The sequence below is a fragment of the Micropterus dolomieu genome, linkage group LG06 (genome assembly GCF_021292245.1).
Source record: "Micropterus dolomieu isolate WLL.071019.BEF.003 ecotype Adirondacks linkage group LG06, ASM2129224v1, whole genome shotgun sequence".
Classification (NCBI taxonomy): Eukaryota; Metazoa; Chordata; class Actinopteri; order Centrarchiformes; family Centrarchidae; genus Micropterus; species Micropterus dolomieu.
In genome coordinates this window covers 5362391-5379749 of record NC_060155.1, presented here as the reverse complement: position 1 = coordinate 5379749, position 17359 = coordinate 5362391, and the positions used below count along the sequence as shown (strand labels likewise).

The 17359-nt window shown below is 38.8% G+C and overlaps 1 protein-coding gene across 8 annotated transcripts in view; it reads left to right on the top strand.

The window, feature by feature from the left end:
- LOC123971870 (contactin-associated protein-like 4) overlaps positions 1–17359 on the top strand; it is a 156039-nt gene that overhangs the window by 1651 nt on the left and 137029 nt on the right. The window contains exon 2 of one of the 8 annotated variants that reach the window (XM_046050900.1): positions 10022–10133. The exons of 1 other annotated variant lie outside the window; for it this stretch is intronic. Coding sequence is in view for 3 of the 7 variants with exons in the window: in XM_046050905.1 (XP_045906861.1) it covers positions 9938–10133 (196 nt within the window). In the remaining 4 variants the exon portion in view is untranslated. Of the gene's footprint in view, positions 1–4737; positions 10134–17359 lie in introns of those variants that run through there. 6 more of the 8 variants (XM_046050899.1, XM_046050901.1, XM_046050905.1 and 3 more) reach the window with 6 other exon arrangements.

Below are 17359 nucleotides of genomic sequence, written 5' to 3'. Positions count from 1 at the left end.
CCCTAATAGCAGGTTTAGTCCGCCGACCCTCTCATCATTGTTTCACACTATTGAGACAGTTTCTCTCTTTTAGTGTGTGTTTTGTTCCAGATGAGAGCCGCTGTCCGTCACAGCTGACGGGTCGGAGATGCTCAGAGGTTGTTAGGACTCTGAAGCCTCCCGCTGTGAAGCTCAGGGTCTAATATCACGCTTCACCACACTCCTCAGGGATCCCCAGCTGGATACAAACCTCGAATGTCAGTTGGTTATACAAATCGGTATTTAGAGCAGGCTGTGTAATCAGTTTAGAGCCAGAAAGCAACAGAATAAAAAATAAATAAATCTAAATAATCTTTAAAGGAAACATCAAAATCCTAAAAGAAGATTAAAAGAAGATCACTTAAAAAACAATGAAACAAAAGTGTAATGAGTGAGCTAAGAGTTACAAGTTTCCTTGTTATTATGTAAAATAGATATATGGCAACGCAAGGCGGGCTTAGTGAGTTCAATACGCTATATAACAAGTGATTACTTCAGATCTGCTCGTTAGCATGAAGATGTATTCGTTATAACGTCAAAGATTCAGAGTGAAGATTCATAAGTAGAATAGATGCTGTAAAAAAAACAATGATGATAATAATAATGATGAAGATAATAAATTAGAGATGCTTGGTCGACCTTAGAGTTTGTCGGTCCATTTAAATGAGGGAAGAAAGACACTTAATTCCTACAGCATGCAGGCAATAAACAAACTGGAATCTTCCTAGTTTTGGACATAGAAAAGTGCTCATTCACTGCAGTTCTTCCTCTTTTTGGAGCTTCATGGGGCTTTAAGTGAGTGCCTGAGTTTTGCCAAATCAGACCTCTTGTCGGTGTGTTTCAGCAGGAGGAGGTGGTGCTTTTCCGGCCTTACAGCGATAGTTCAATCACTGCTTGCCTCTGGCTTCTTTGCGTTGTCCTGCCTTCCTCTTTTTCTGATTCAGGGTTTATTTTCCGCTGTTCTTTGCTCTCTGCCACATATTCATTTCTTATCAAAATTTCTAATCAGAATTTAATATAATGAAAATTACTGCAGTTCCTCATAAACTGCAAAGCAATCAGCACATTGCCAGAACAGACACTCCTCATGAGAGCAAGCCCATCAAAACGTTTTTACCAAGAAGCAAAATTACTGTCTGTTTCAAACTGAAATGTAGATAATAAACCAGGGAGCACTTGAATATTATAAATGATGTAAACATTAGAAAAATGCAAATAGTGACTCCAGAACTTAACAATACTTTTAACTGCCCTCTTCTGCATTTTTTTAAAATCAAACTAATTAGCGGCGGTTTAAATCTTAAATTGTAACAAGCTCCTTTCAACATGCCACACTTAATTAAGGATTCCCAGCTATTCCATGGGAAACACACGAAACAGGGAAAAATTCCTGCAGAAGTTTTTTTGCAGATAATTCTCAGTAGCAGCTCAGTCGTTTGACAGCTCAGATGGCAGGCTCAGGATCTCATCTGCCGTTTCATCTCCGCAGACGTCAGAGTCGTCATTCTTGCTCAGACTCTTCTGAATCTCCTCACAGAATCTCCTCAAAGTGTCTGTTGACAGTCTTTCAGCAGCCCTGAAGTCAACAAGCTTTAGAAGGCATTTATTTCCCAACATGTTACATTTCAGAGTGAAGAGGAACATCCACTAGCACATAATAATGTGTCCCTCGGGTTCTGCAGTGTAGCATCATAAGAGAACTACTGTAGCTCTAGGTGTTCTCTTCTGTATAGACAGGATGGATGATTTAAAGTTGCTTGTGATGCAGAAAAACCTACACAAGATACTGAGGTATTTTGTGAGTTCTGGCTACATCAGGTCAGGTTTTGAGCAGATTCAATGTAAATATTACTCATAACAGCTTATCATTAGCATAGCGTTGTAATTTATTGTGGTTGCAAAAGTTGAAATATGAGTTTGGTTTCCTACTTTGGCACTTCATTTACAGCTGAATCTACTTTTATTAAACAGTGAGAGTAAAAGTCAGGCTGTATGTCAACGCCATTGGACTTTTCTTTTTAATCAATGTGGCAGATTACTCACATATCAGCAGTTACATTTTAATTACGCTATCATAACAGATGTAAAGAATGGTTAAACCTATCAAAATGTACTCTCTTTGACAGTATTGTGTCCGGCCAGATGGTCTCTTTGTGGGTACGGGTTTTGAAATGTTAGCTGCTGCCTCTCTGGACAAAGCCGTTGATGGACAGTGAGCTGCAGCTCTCAACAGTTTCCTGCCGGTCTCTCCTCTGGACTCCCTGCTGAAGATGTCCTTGGTGCTCAGCAGGATGGATTCAGGCTTTGTGAATAAAGTTTGCTTGCTTGCTTCTAAATTTGCAGACAAGCTCCCTGACCAGGAAAGGCAACACAGAAGCTGTTTGTACTGCAGATTTTATTACAAATGCCCCTGAAAAGTTGGAGGCACAATTGTATCAAAACGTTTCTTTATATCCAAGCCAAAATGAACTTTTCACCACTTCCAATTGTTGTGTTAGCTTATAAATGTACAGTATGTTGAACAGCAGTGTGGGCCAGAATCTATGAGTACTTTCTGTCAGAGAGAATTTACTGCATTTGGCCAATTATTAGAAGAAGCATGAACAGTTTTAGTTTTATAGCACTTTTCCCCCTTTTTTCCTCTCCATTCACCCCTTGAGTTTTTGAGTTGTCCATGCAAAGCTAAAACATGATTTTCTGTCTGTAAGTAAGTGAACATACACAGCTGTTTGTTTTCAACAAACGCAATCCACAGACATTTACATGCATCTTTGCAGAACTGACACACACAACTACATTGATTTTGTAGCAAGATTAATTGAAGGTACACTGTGTAATTTCTGGCCAATGCTCCAGACAAATCTTGCCTCAACTTATAACAGTAATGCCAAGTGGTTACAATATTGTGAACCGATCGACAGCAGGGGAGGAATACGCAAAATTCGACCAAACTGCTGAAATTCTGAGAGCCAGTCAAAATAATACTGCTATCTCATAATCTTCACGTGTGGTGTCACTCTTTAGTTTACGTTATAGCTTTTCATATTGCTTCTTTTCTTAGCCATCTTTGTTTTTCTGTGAAACTAACCAAGGGCTGTAAGTTACCTTCAGCTTAGTGTTGCATAGCCGGACCTTTCTCCACAGTGTTCGTCTTTACAAGCCCTTGTTCAGCTCGACTTCTTCTCCCTCTCATGTTGGACTGAGGGCAGACTGGATGCTACAGTGACTTGCTGTCATCTCTTGAGGCACAAGTGCTATTACAACAGTACGTGCCGGGGCTAGCAGGTTAGCGTGCTACCTTCAGTTGATACCTCTGCAACACATTATATAGTCTTTGACATGACGAACAGAATGGAGACTTCTTCACATTCTGTTCATGTTCTGGTGATTTTTTGAATGTTTTATACTAAAGTTCTGAGCAAATGTTACACATAGTACCTTGTAGTAATTTATAAGGGAAAATGCCACAGTCCCCAGTAACTTAGTTGGAATTACTGCTTTTCTGTGTTGATAGCAAACTGAATATTTATTTGAACAGACAGGCAATATGATGATATCCCTTCGGAAATTGCGATGGTGATTCTCACCGTTTTCTGATATTTTATTAACCAAATGATAAATCCAGAAAATTACTAGTTTAATCCGTTATGAAAATGGAATTGGTAGCAACCCTACTGCACTGTGAATGCTGTTAAAAGCAGTACTGACCATATCCAGTGATGGAGATCTGCAGCTGCTGCTGTTGTCCTGCACATTAAATTACTAAAGTTAGTGTCAGATAAATGAAACAATGAAGGAATATCAGTCAGTCAACCCATCACTCATTCTCACTCACTTCTCTCTGCTTGAACAGTCAGAGGTGCTCACAGATTAAACAGCAGGTAAACTCCTCTCTGTTGAGTCAGTGAAATTACTGCAGCATCTTGCTCTCTGTTGAAAACATCCACAGGCAAACGCTGCTCCACTGATTTATTTATCTCATTCTGAGTGTGCCACAATAAACGGTATACTGTGAGTTACCGGATGGAACAACCATCATTGTTGATGGTTGTTTCATCCTTTATTCACTTGAAAAGACAGAGATAATCAGCAGAAACAACATGATAGTTTCGTAGCTTGTTCTCAGATCCACAGAGTTATCTCAGCCGAAGAATACCCAAAATAAACTTCATAGTAAAACTAAATTGTATAAAAAAGTGTCAGTAAGTGGGACTTTCTGTTGAGATGATTGTCAGTTAAAACTCAATTCAATTCAGGATCCTATTTCTTTCCTACCAGGAGAAATGAAAGGAATATGCACGTTAAGAGATAAGCTTTTGGCTCAACATGACATTTCAACCATTTACCAGACACTTTGTCGCAACTTCTCACTGCTGGATCTGAGATAAACAGTAATTGTATATCCTTCATATATTTGAGAAAGCTTTAGCCGCTCTGACATCTGTTATCTTGAAAGAGACGTTTCCACTTCTGAGGCTGTTAGTGTGTCAGGTGAGATAAACCAAACACAGCTTCATAGGTCCAGATAATTCACACTATTTTCATATATATTTTTGCTCCTGTCAGACATTGTGTGAATAAAGAAAGAAAGAACATTTCCATTACTGAGGCTGTTCAACTTAAATCAGATACACTTCAAAAACGTTTTACATTTTCACATAACTTCAATAGAAAGAGAAAGAAACAACCCCTGTAAAGTAAACTTTTTTTTTTTACACTTCTATTTCAGTTACGATTGTGTGTCTCTCTGTCTTCTTCACTCATCATCTTGGGTTTGCATGTTCGCACCATGTCTGCGTGGGTTTCCTCCGGGTGCTCCGGTTTCCCCCATCATCAAAAAACATGTTAGGTTCTCCAGTCAGTGCTATTGACCATACACTGATAAACATCTGGAGTTGGTCTACGGGCGCTGCACAGTGGCTGCCCACTGCTCCCTTGAGGGATTGGTTAAATGCACAGAATGAATTTCAGAACATGTATGTGTATGTGACAATAAAGTAAAGTATCAGTATCGGCTTCACTGCTGGTACAGAAATTCAAGCATGAAAATCAAGGATCAAATTCATGCTTATATATTCAAAATGCGACAAATGAACATAATCTATACGGAGAAAAGAAGATGCAGTTTTCATTTGACTACCTTCACCTGCAATCATATCAGTGAAGTTCTTCACTTGTATTGACGTTTTCTTTTTCTTTTCCTTTTTTTTCGTTTCTCTGTAACCCATGACCAAACTGGACTCTGAACCAAAGTTTCAGAATACTATATCAAAACCAGTGTTTCCCATACCTTCATTTATTTGTGGCAGCCCGCCACAATATCAACGCCGACCGCCACATATTGATTTTCGATTTTTTTTTTTACTATTTAAAATCGTATTTGATGGCATTCGCAGCACATCCCCTCGCTAGTCCCTCTCACTGTCTCGCTCACCCGTCCCTCTCTCTCTCTCGCCCTCTCTCCGTCGTGAACGCAGCTGAAATCAGTCCAACACAACGCTGTCAATTTAGGAGATCCGGCTTAAAAAAAAGTGCGCCACTGTTACACTGTCATTCTGTGGGAAACACGGAAAACCTTAAAGGAATTATCACAAAAGTTGCACGTTTGCATATCCATGCAAAGTGTCCTAGATGCAGAATTGGTTGTCTACTATAACACAATACCAGGATAAAATGACTTAACGTGTTTTTAATACAGTGACTCGGCCTACCTGGGTGAGTTTCAGGTACACCAAGTGGAATAAAGGTCCGCTACATTTTGAGTCTGCAGGAAGAGGTGTGCATTGATGGAGCTCACTAATTGAATCAGAATTTGTAATAACAACAGAAAGCTTCACAGCGTGGCATGATGTGGCCACAGTTTTTATGAAATCTATGACTTGTTAAGTTGCTCCTATGTCGTGTAGAGATATCAGTCCTGTCTGCTGTCTTTTCTGCCTTCTCTGCATTTCCCAGTTTTCTCCCAGTGCCTCTCTGGAGTCTCCAGTAGCCTCATTCCTGGAGCATCATCAAATAGCTCTTTGCCTGCATCCCCTTCAGTTAGCCCTCTGGCTTTATCCACTCTGGATAGCCCCCCTTGCCTGCATCTTTTTTAGCTAGCCATTCATTGCTTTCCCTGTTGTCAAGCTTTATGCCAAGACCCCATAAAGTCACTTTTGTAAACTTGTTATAAAGTCAGAGCCACACAGAAAGCTCCTGCCATCTCACCAGACTCCCAGCACCCTTAACACTGAGTTCAGTTTGCTTCCATCAGGATGGAGGTTTTATCTCCCTACAGGTGGCACCAGCAGATACAGTATATATCATATGGTCAGCTGCTTTTTAAACAAAATATAATGCGACCTGCAACAGATTTGACAGGGTGACCCTTTAGTTTCAGGCATTTATTTTCTGGCTACCTTCTCTAAATGGACAGTATTGGATTTGCCATTGTATCTGCTCTGTACTTGTGAACTTTTTCTATTCATTGTTGCTTTTAATTATTGCTATACTTTTCTATATTCTATTATTCATTGACTTTTATTTCCCCTTTGGGATATCAACTCTTTACTCTTGCCAGGATCATTTAGAGAGCCTACCAGCAGGTTTCATTTGTGGGTTCCCGCATTTGTCATCTGACTGGGTTCAGGTTAACTTAAAGCCGTGGATCTGAGGGTGTTACAGGTGATTCCCAGCATCCTCAACAGGCTCATTCTCCAGAGTCCCTGCTGCAGGCTGCCCCTGCAGTCATTTGCTTCCTCATTATCCAGCTGCTCTGCTCTGCCTTGAGTTTTTCTCTCTATTTCTTCTTTTTTTCAAGTATTTTACTTTAAGAAAGTCGGTGTCAACTAAGATGGTTTGGGCAAGAAATTAAACTACATTGAAATGAATTCCTCCAGAATCATTTCATCTTCCTCTGACTCTGCTGGCTTACCAACCATCAGTCCATCAGTCTATCTGGCCTCTTGTCTTCCCGCCTGTCTGCACACTATGTTAGCCAGTCGATATTCTGGGAGCTATTTGGATACATGTTCTCTTCTTCTTCTCAATGCTAGACAGCACATTTGTACTGATGCTGAGGATGAACAGTGAGCTGTGAATAATGAGCAAAGAGATATACATTCAGTAACATCACATTACAACAGAAAAATCAGTTCATGTATATCCATATTATCCTCCTGTGCATAAGTCATTTGTGAACTACATAATTAATTTCCTCGCCAAAATTGAGCTGCTGATTTGGGCTCAGACAGATTTCCTCTCAAAAACATTTTTAATGAAGGAGGTGAATTGAAATTCTATTTTCAGGTTTAATGAAACCCCCTTTTCCTCGATTCCTTTAATGAGGCCATTAATGCACAAAAATAGTGAAACTCTGGTGGAATCCATTTAAACTCCAGTTATCTACAGAGCTCGGATTGACAAGTTGATTAACTTCTTGTCAGCACTCTTCAAAATTAAAAATTTGAAACTCCCTTCAGAGTGTAAAGCTTTCTGGATGTCCATATTTAGCTTTGGAAAATGCCTACTTAAAGTAAAATAGTGTATTTTCAGCCAAGGTAAAATCCTTGTGTGTTCCAGTAAACTGCACGGAGATGATCAACGCATTACCAGCGAGAATATTGTCTTACTGTAGTAAATGCATGTTTTGTGTGTGCCTGACAGTTCAATACTGTAAATGCATTAGTAACAATATATGCATGCTTTTTTTTCCACTTGGCAACATCAAACACAATTTATTAGCTGCAGAAAATGAACTCCTTGAAGAGTTTCCACTTTCCAGTATTCCTCCAGATAACAGAGAAGCAAAGTCCCTCCCCCAACAGTGTCCACCATGGGAACTTATTCGGGAAAAAAGATGTACAGTCACCAGCTTAGGGTTGGGTATCGTTTAAAATTTTACGATACCAGTACCAAACCCAGTACCCTTAAAGTGATACCGATACCAATTGAGTACATTCGATACCTTGCATAAAATGTCATCTGTTGACATGTCACCTGATTGCTAGCTTATTATTATTTTTATTGTTGTTATGGACAAGCAGGGTTATCTATATTATTTTTTTCTTGTTTCAAATAACTGCTACATAAAAAGTATTGTATCACATCGCTCCCCATTCTAATTAGGTCATCCTCACTGACCTTTAAGGGGAAAACTACAGCTTGGGAGTTATTTTATATTTGAATGAGACAAGCAAGACCTGTTGCTTGCGTGACTACATCCCCGTACGAAACCCACGAGCATCATAGCGTCAGCCACTTTCGGTAGCTTGTTGTTAAGGTAAGACATCACTTAGCAACTTTTGAGTGTGTGGTCTTTCTTATACTTCCAACAGTTTTACTACAAAGTGAAACTTTCTTGACTTGCAAAATTATCTTCTAAATTGACAAACATCTCATATGTGTACATATGTGGGCACTCCACTGGATATGTGGTTTCAGTCGTTTTGATATAGATGGAGATCTATTCTGATGTGCAGCTAAGACGGACGGAGATAATTGTGTGGATGTAGCCTTAGGCCCTATTTAAAAAACAATTACCTCGATAAAGAAGAAAAACAGAATATGCAATTTAAGGTTTAATGTAATGGTCTCTGAGACTTACTTCCATTTCAGCTGTGATTTTTATGTCTATTGGTGAATATATTTTTATATTTATGTATTTCCGTTTATTGTTATACTCCGAGTCCCTAAAGCAAATTCCTTGTATGTGTAAACCTACTTGGCAATGAAGCTGATTCTGATTCTGACTTTAGAAAGAGGAAGCAGAGCAGAGCTGCTGTCTGTTGCTGTGAAAGGCAGCAGTAAGCGTGTTAATTCCTGGCAGAGACGAGCTCCGGTGAACCGACCAGCAGCTCGACTGTCTGAAGCTTCCAGGAGGCTGCTGCCAGTCTGATCAGCTTTGTTCCAAAACAACAAAAACCTGAGTTGCCCTGGAAGAGAAACCAGTAGGATTAGTGAAGCTGCTGTCTGTAGTTGTTTAACATCATTGTTTCAAGGATAAAACAGAAGAAAAGTTATACTTACACAATTTAATGCCATTTGGATCTCATTTCTTCTCTGACTTGGTTTCATAAATCCAGGATTATTAAACACCTTGAGGCTGTTTTTACTGTTATTGAGCCAGTCGTAAAAATATATATATATATATAAAAACACACAGACAAGGTGAGGGAAGATCAGACAATATAATTCTCTGACACAAAGATCTGGTCAGCTTCTCATCAATCTAGCAAACTGTGCCTGGGCAGAATGGACTAAGGTTATACAGAAGGAAAACATCCACCAAAAACACTCTCATTTTAGTCATAAAAATGTCCTGTGAAGGCAGAAATCACCTCAGTGGTTAATATTCACTGCTCATTAAGAAACACATATCACACACCAAATCTTGAGGATTACAAAAGGTTCAAAATCTTTACTGCACATTGTATAAACCGTTGACAACAAAATGACATAACAATGGAAACCAAAATCACCAACCGCTTAAGAGCTGGATTCAAAATCACACCGTAAATCAAAGTAAACAAAAATGAATCACAGGCTGATCCAACGCGTGTGACTTTCATCACGGCAACTTCTCGCTTCTTGATGTTGCCGCTCCAGTGCACCTGTTGTCACCATCATTTGCACCAAAACACGTTACAATGATTCACAATTGCTTTTGCTTCCTAACTGGACAGACTTCCCTGGTCATTGGACATGAGGTAGAACGTTTTATGTGATTCAGAGCAGGAACGTCTGCATGTATCTTTAAATCAATATGGTTGATTTTTACAGTATCTGTTGTCCACAGCTGTTTTAGACTGTATGAAAAGCTTCTCTCGTCAGTTCAATAAATCCCTGCAGGCCAGATATGTAGGCAAATCTGCAGCCTTCCATTTGCGATGTGCCGTGCCAGAGCTCAGCGCCATTATGCCCAGCAGTCCACTGTCTTAACATGTCGTCAATGAAGAAGACATGTAGCTGCAGACAGACAAGAAAATGCCTAACAAAATGTCAGTTCTCTCCTCTCAAAGATCAGTTGGAGCAGCTCACCCGCAGTCCACCTGGCAGAGCCAGTGCCTCTCTGAGGAAACCTGCTGCTGTCTTCATCATCTGTCTGGCAGCCTGCAGGCATTTCAAACATCTGTCAGGTAAGGATTAAACAACGCAGAACTGTCCATACCTAAGGCTCTCTAATTCTAAAAAACTTCCCTTTCAAACAAAACCTGCCATAAAAAAACATAAGTCCTGATCTAGTTAGCAGGAGACTTTGTGTGAGACTTTTTTTCTATCATTAATTCTTAGAGAAGTTCATTAAATCCAGACAGCAGAGGTAATTATGTAAGTCGTTAAAGTGCATGGCTGGTAGGTGTTTTTCGTCAATCCCTGATTAATATTATATATTTTTAGATTTAATGTCATCAGATAAGGATTTGATTAATAATCAGTCGTCAGAGGATTGATGTCCGTAGCACGTGAAGATTCAAGAGCTATTCATTTGTTTTCAACATATAATGATGTGTTTTTTTGTTGAAGAGTTCTTGGAGTTTATTTCATCCTATCAGGGCACTGAGTCTAATTAAACCAGTTATGCTCAGCTGCTTCCTACGCTTTGTGGTGTTATTAAGGTCTGGCATATGTTTTCTGTTTTAATCCTTTGACCCATGTGGAATTTATTCTTGTACGTAAATCCAGATCCAGACTCAGTACTTTTGCTTTTGCTTTTGCCACAAGTTACACATGATGCGCCTACAACCCATTTTGTGTACTGACTGTATTTAACCCTCTTTGGTGCAGCTCCATTGTTGTGTTTTTCGGATACCATTAGCTATTTCAGCGAGTTTGAACTTGATAATTAATAACTTGATTATTAATAAATATAATATATAATATAATTATAATAAATGCCCTTTCCACTAGCCGTTGCCACTGCTAAATGTAAATTGTCACCAAAGCAGTTCAGCCACGGCCAGTTCAACTTATTCACTGCTGCTATGATGTTTGCCCCATTGTCAGTAGTAATCCAGGCCAGTTTTTTTTCATCCAGGGAGCACTTATCAAATGTGTGGCGGAGAGCTTCTGACACATTGTCGGACATGTGGTTCTGCGGCAAAAACATTGTTTCAAGGCAACGTGATTTAAGAGCCCAGTCCGTGGTCAGATAATGCACTGGTAGACTCATCTAAGGAGTCATATTGACACTTGACAACATATTAGTTGTGGCATAGAAGTAGTCTATATTCTTGAGCTCACTTTGAACCAATGACTTTACTGTGTTGTACAATTTTGGGACAGCAGGCTCTGAGAAGTAGGTTTTGAACAACATACAGATTCAGTGTTCATTCAATGTTACATTTCTTATGTGATAAGGAGCTGTTGTGCTTTATGTGCTATTTCTGGAAAGCAGCAAAAATGCATTTTGCACTATAAACACTGCATAACTCAGTGCTGTTTGACTTAAGTGGTTCTTTATTTTATGTCAAAAAAAGGCAACCCTCTTTTTGCAATCTTCTACCCACAATGCAGCGCGCCAGTGTACAGTGCACAGAAGAGTTGAATTCTCTCTGAAACTCGTTCATTTCTCTCCCTCTTTTCTGGCTCCCAGCGGCTTGATCTCTGCTCTGCACTCAAAGAAACTGAGTGTCTTTTCTGTTTCAGCCAACTGGCCGGCCGGTCGGGCATCAGGCCTCGAACAGCCTGCAGCTGCTGCTGTGAATATAAAGCAGAGTCAGAGTGCATCTTTCACAGGCTCGCTCCATCTGGTATTCAACATAAATACGAGTGTGGACACAAAGAGACGCAGCAGCAGCTCAGGAACAACTCACATAATTCAGTAGCAAAGTCACTCATCATGTCTCTTTGAGCCTTTAATGCTTCAGTTTACTCCATTATCTCCTAAAAACTGTTCTATCGACAGCTCACTGGCTTTGACTCCCTACAATACGTACTGATAGGTGATTTTACCGCTTTTTCAGATAAGTTTGACCAAAGGCCTGGTCACACCAAAAAGTGTCAGAGAGGTATTCATTTAATAATAAAAATAACCACCAGTGACAAAGGGACTACTCACGGAGCAAGTTGGTAAACTACTGTAGTTGGCAAGCTAACCACTAACAAGCTACCAAGCCTGGGTCACGCTTGGCTGGAGTCACCCACAATTTCACCTTTTTTTCCTTAAATGAATAACTTAGCTCTAAAACGTTGCACAAAATTGCTACTGCTTCCCTCCATACTGTTTATATATTAGAGAAAGCTCTTATCTTGATTTTTAGGAACAAACGTGACAACAGATATGATCATTTACATCAACAGAATAAGACAGGAGACTGCAGTGAACTGACTCAAATTAATGTAATGAAAAGCTTCTGTTTCTTACCAATATTTATCCCGAGAATCACAGAATTTCTAACAAAGCCTGAGTCAGTGTGTTTCTCAAATATTCACACTTTGTTTGTACATGAATATTCAGCTTTCTCTAATTATGTGTGAATGCCTAAATTTGTTGCGAAATGATCTGAGCAAACTAAATGGAAAAGCTCTAACTAGAGAATAAAGATGCAATTTTTTCATTTCTTTGTTATCTACTGTACTTGTTAATACAGACCTAATATTGACAAAGACACTTAACTTATTTCTTCATCTTGTTCAAATCCGGTCACATTGTACACACATTTTTGTAAAAGCACAACTTAGTCAACTAAAAGAAAAGGCCTTTTCTTTTTTTAAATTGAACAAATGGCCCAGTTTCGGTCACACCTGCCAAATGGTTTTACCAAACCCCAAAAATTCCATTAAAGGTCCCATATTGTCCTCATTTTCAGGTTCATACTTTTTATTGGATGTCTTCAAGAAAATATTTACAAGCTTTAATGTTGCAAAAAACATGTTATTTTTCTCATATTGTCCACTGCTTAAGCAGCTCTATTCACTCTCTGCCTGTACAATCCGTTTTAACTCCTGTCCCTTAAAGGCACCCTTCCCTAAAAGCCCACTTTTGTCTGATTAGCAGGAACTAGTAGACTGGCAGTGAGGGCTAGTCTCGCATAGCCAGACCTTTCCCTTTACCATACAAAAACACAACTTTATAACTTTATTTACTGGTTTTGGTGAAGTTTGGTGAATCATATTTTATGGAGAAAATATTTTCACATTTTCCCTCAGATGTCCTCTGGCTGCTTTGGCTCAACTTTCTGATTATCCTGATGGACAGATAGCTTTAATTGTTGTTAACAGCAGTTACTTTAGCTAACTACTGCTAATGGTAGCTTCCACTAGCTAGTTAGCTCAGTTAGCTGTGCAGCTAGCCATCCTGTTAGCTGACTCTGGCCAGACTGGAAGCTTGGTGTTCCAGGGCTGTGTTGGTGTTTACACCTCTAATGTTATTACAGGAGCTTTGGACCACTGGTAGCGTCCAGTTTGGGCAGATTAACATCAATTATCAATTCACATTAAGGTGATAAATTTTTGTGAATTAGTGTCTTAACTCAGCTAGTTGACAGAGCATCAAACCTCTATCCATTGCACCTTTTCCTGCGTCTAACTTCCATATTTTTTTATTTCTCTCTAACTCTCCCGCTGTTCGTGTTTAGTTGTTAAATTTCAAATCTCTTCTGCGACCACATAGTTTTAAAATCTCCCACCCATTTGGTTTGAACATTAAACAGCCAGCTGGTTTCTCTGTGTGTGGTGTGGCCGCAGGCCACCGAGGCGTGTGACACTCATGTCGAGTGTGTGTTAGTGCACGATGTGTTCCCTTGTTTCTCACAGACTCCGGCTTCAGTGTTATCTGATTCCCCTGCTGCGTTTACTCCCAACAGGTTTTTATCATCCGAATCCCCTGCTGTCTATACTCTCAGTAGGTTTTCATTATCAGATTCCCCTGCTGACTTTCTCTGCACGCAGTCCCCTCTCCTCTCTGTTTTCAGGGCTTTTACTTGATGCTGAATGCAACCAAAGGCCTCTCTCATAAATGTATTCAGTTAATATTCAGTGCTGGACCTGATCCGTTGAACGTGACACCATAACCTCCTCCCCAGACGATTCTGTGTCACACAAATTGGTATGAAACTCCTGCTGTGTATTGATTCGGTGTTGCTTTAACCCACGTGTTGTATTATAGCCAGTGTCACATTCACTCTTTCCTTCTATGAAGCCACTAGCCAAGTTTCTGTTCAAATGTAGCACTAATTTTTTTTATAAAATCTGTAAAACAAACAGATGGCCATGTTGAAAACATGATGGAAATACAGTTCTGTTCAGTTTAGTGTGGTTTATTGGCATGACTGTTTCATTTAAATAATGTTGCCAAAGCTGTTGCAACAAAATCAATAAAGTCACATAATAGGTGCCAAGGTTTGCCGTATGTCCTTCTGCTGGTCAGGGTGCGAATTCAGAAGAGGAAATCCAGTACAGCACAGACGCGTGCTTCAGTGAACTAAAATCTTACAACGCTTACAATATCCTTGCTTATTTAACTAATGTCATCAGTCTGTAGATGATGACAAAATCGATTTCATTACACCAGTTCAGGGGTTACCACACGACAATTTTTTAAGTTAGGGGTCACCAAGTATTCTAGAGCAAAACTGCCAGAAAGTCAGACACACAACAGCAGACAGGTCATGGCCGCTCAAACCAGACCCATACAATGCTGATCCAGAACTAAAGACACTATCATAAAACACAGTCTGCACTATCATCTCTAATTCCTCATTCTTATCATTCCCATCAAGTTTCAACTTACTCTTTTTTAGCAAATACCTCCTTTCCTCTTGCTCATGTTGACTGTGAATGATGTAATCTGCGTCCAATAAAGCAGTAGTCAGACACTGTTGTTGGGGAATTTTTGGGGGGAATTCCAGAGTTAAAACAAAGGCCATGTTTATTGTGAAAGAATACTCCAAATGAAATAATAAACTTTATATTAATGTAAATTTGTATCTCTACAATAACTAATCCCCAATTTCACTGCTCATGCCTAAGCAACTGTGTTAGCTGACAATTACATTAAAAAAAATTAATTACATAGTGATAATGAAACGACAGGGTGGACTCTCAGCTAGCTAACATCAGATAGCTCATTTTAAGTGAAAGAAATGGTAATTACGAAACTCCGAAGGTAGGAAAGATAAGTGTATTTAAGCAGCTGGATAGTTAACTACTGACATTAACTTACAGTGTCTCCATTAGTGTGTGATGTACCAGACTGGAGCAGCTGCAAGTGATGTGGGCAGACAGACCTTCAATTTATGGCAATGTTAGAAAATGGTACGGTCCATTTTAGGTGTCTAAAATTGTATTTCAAAATTCTTAAATATAAGGCATGAGTATGGGAAATATATTGTAATATTTACAATTACAGGTAAGAAAGACCCCCTGAACTGTTGTTTTTGCCTCTTTTGGGGGGGTCCAAACCTTAACTAGGGGAGTCAGACTCCCCAAAAAGAGCTCACGTTTCTCACTGAAGAAGAGAATGTAGGAGTGGTAGCTATGTAGGGGATGAAAGAGAAGCAGAGGCATTACAGCTGTTCATTTGTTATGATGTGTTGAGTGTTTATTATAAAATCGGTTAAGACTGCAATTAATCACTTCAAGCTACATTTGTTATATAATTTTTTCTAAAAATTAAGCACTTTATTTTAGTTTACTTAAATTTAGAATTTATTATTAGAGTAGATATTATTTATTATCCCTCCAGTTTGATGTGAAAACTGACTATTATTTGATTTGACAGTCCGTTATTGACTAAAAACATATGTTGATACAACTATACGTTATGGTACTGAATGATAACGCTAGTTAGTCGTTGTTCCAGACCTTTGCTTCGGGAAATTTTCTCTAACTGGACCTTTTTGAATTCTAATTGAATACCTCTGGTCTAGACCAAAGACTTTTTAATCAGTTGTTATTATTATTTATGCTCAAATTGAAAATATGGTTTGACAGGAAATTGGATACGCACGTAGTGTTAATTTTTCTCTTGTGGAAGCTCTTTGACCTAAAAGGATTTGTTAACCTCTCAGGCTGAAGAATACAGAACAACATATGATAGGATGGTCTACTATAGAGGGAAAAATAGGCCTAAGTTATTTCATCTTCTTACCCACTAAATAAAAGCAAAGAAAGCAGAATTTTATAACATGCTGTGCAATTCCTATTTGATTGTTAACACATACCAGGAGGTATTTTGAGAAATCATTTCTGCTTTAACAATGAAAGGAACTGACAATGGCTTTTGTGACATTATCAAACAGGATATTAAAGTATTTTCAAGTACTTTTTTTCTGAAACCAGTAATTAGTCTGTGTTTTAGTTTAGTTGGTAGCAATTAAATGCTGCAGTGAATTACGTATTACTGACTTTTTATAGAATTATAATTACCTACTTTTATTCTGAAAAGTTCATATGCAGAAGTATTTATTCCAATTTCTCCTAAACCATGCTCTCAGTTTAGCAATTATTTTGGGTTTTTAATCTGAAAATATGGCTTGCCACACCAATATTATTTTCTACAACATGGTCCCCTGAGGTAGCTTGATAATCAGACAATTGCTATTTTGTTTCACATTATTATTCACATTGCTATGAGTGAAGTGATCAGTAATTTACTGTTTTAATTGCTGTTGAAAAAAACAACAAAGATGACGGCAGCAATTCGGAGGACTGGAACCAGGCTACCCACGGGGCTCCCTGGATGTGCCAACACATGCCAGGAGCTTTGTATTAGCTCAGAAATGCATCGCATCATTCACCGTCACTTAAATGCTCACAAAATTTTCATACTATGTGATCATCTCTGGGTCTTTATCAAGCACTGAAGAGGAAGTTGAAAAGCCTAAACTGATAAAAGAAACTTCCTAAAGCAGCCTTTTCACATTCCCATGCTGGATAACTGGAAACATTAAAAGGTTTATAGTCATGTTTGATAACGGTTTAGAAGATTGCTGTCAAGTATTTATTCATTAGAATAAACAAAAAGTTACTGTGTCTGTTAAAAATAGTGTCTTTTTTTCTTTGCCACTGGCGTCTTTTTCCTCGCCTGCTTCATCATGCAGTATTTGATGTTCCTCAGATATTTATCTGAAAGAGAGAGAGAGAATTAATTAATATCACAATTCTTCTGTTTACGTGTTTTTATTTCGCACTTGCTTTGACAACGTAAATGTCTGTTTGCCATGCCAATAAAGCCCTTCAGACCATCAGAAATACAGAATGAAAGAAATATTAGTGTACATGATTAAAATTAAATAAAATATTGTATACGAACAACAGCGTCTCTTTTCCTGTATGCATGTCATTTTTCCTGAAAAGCAGACTCAAATGAGCTGAAGAGATCATAAAGCTTTCTAATTCTATTGATCATGACTGAATGATAGTT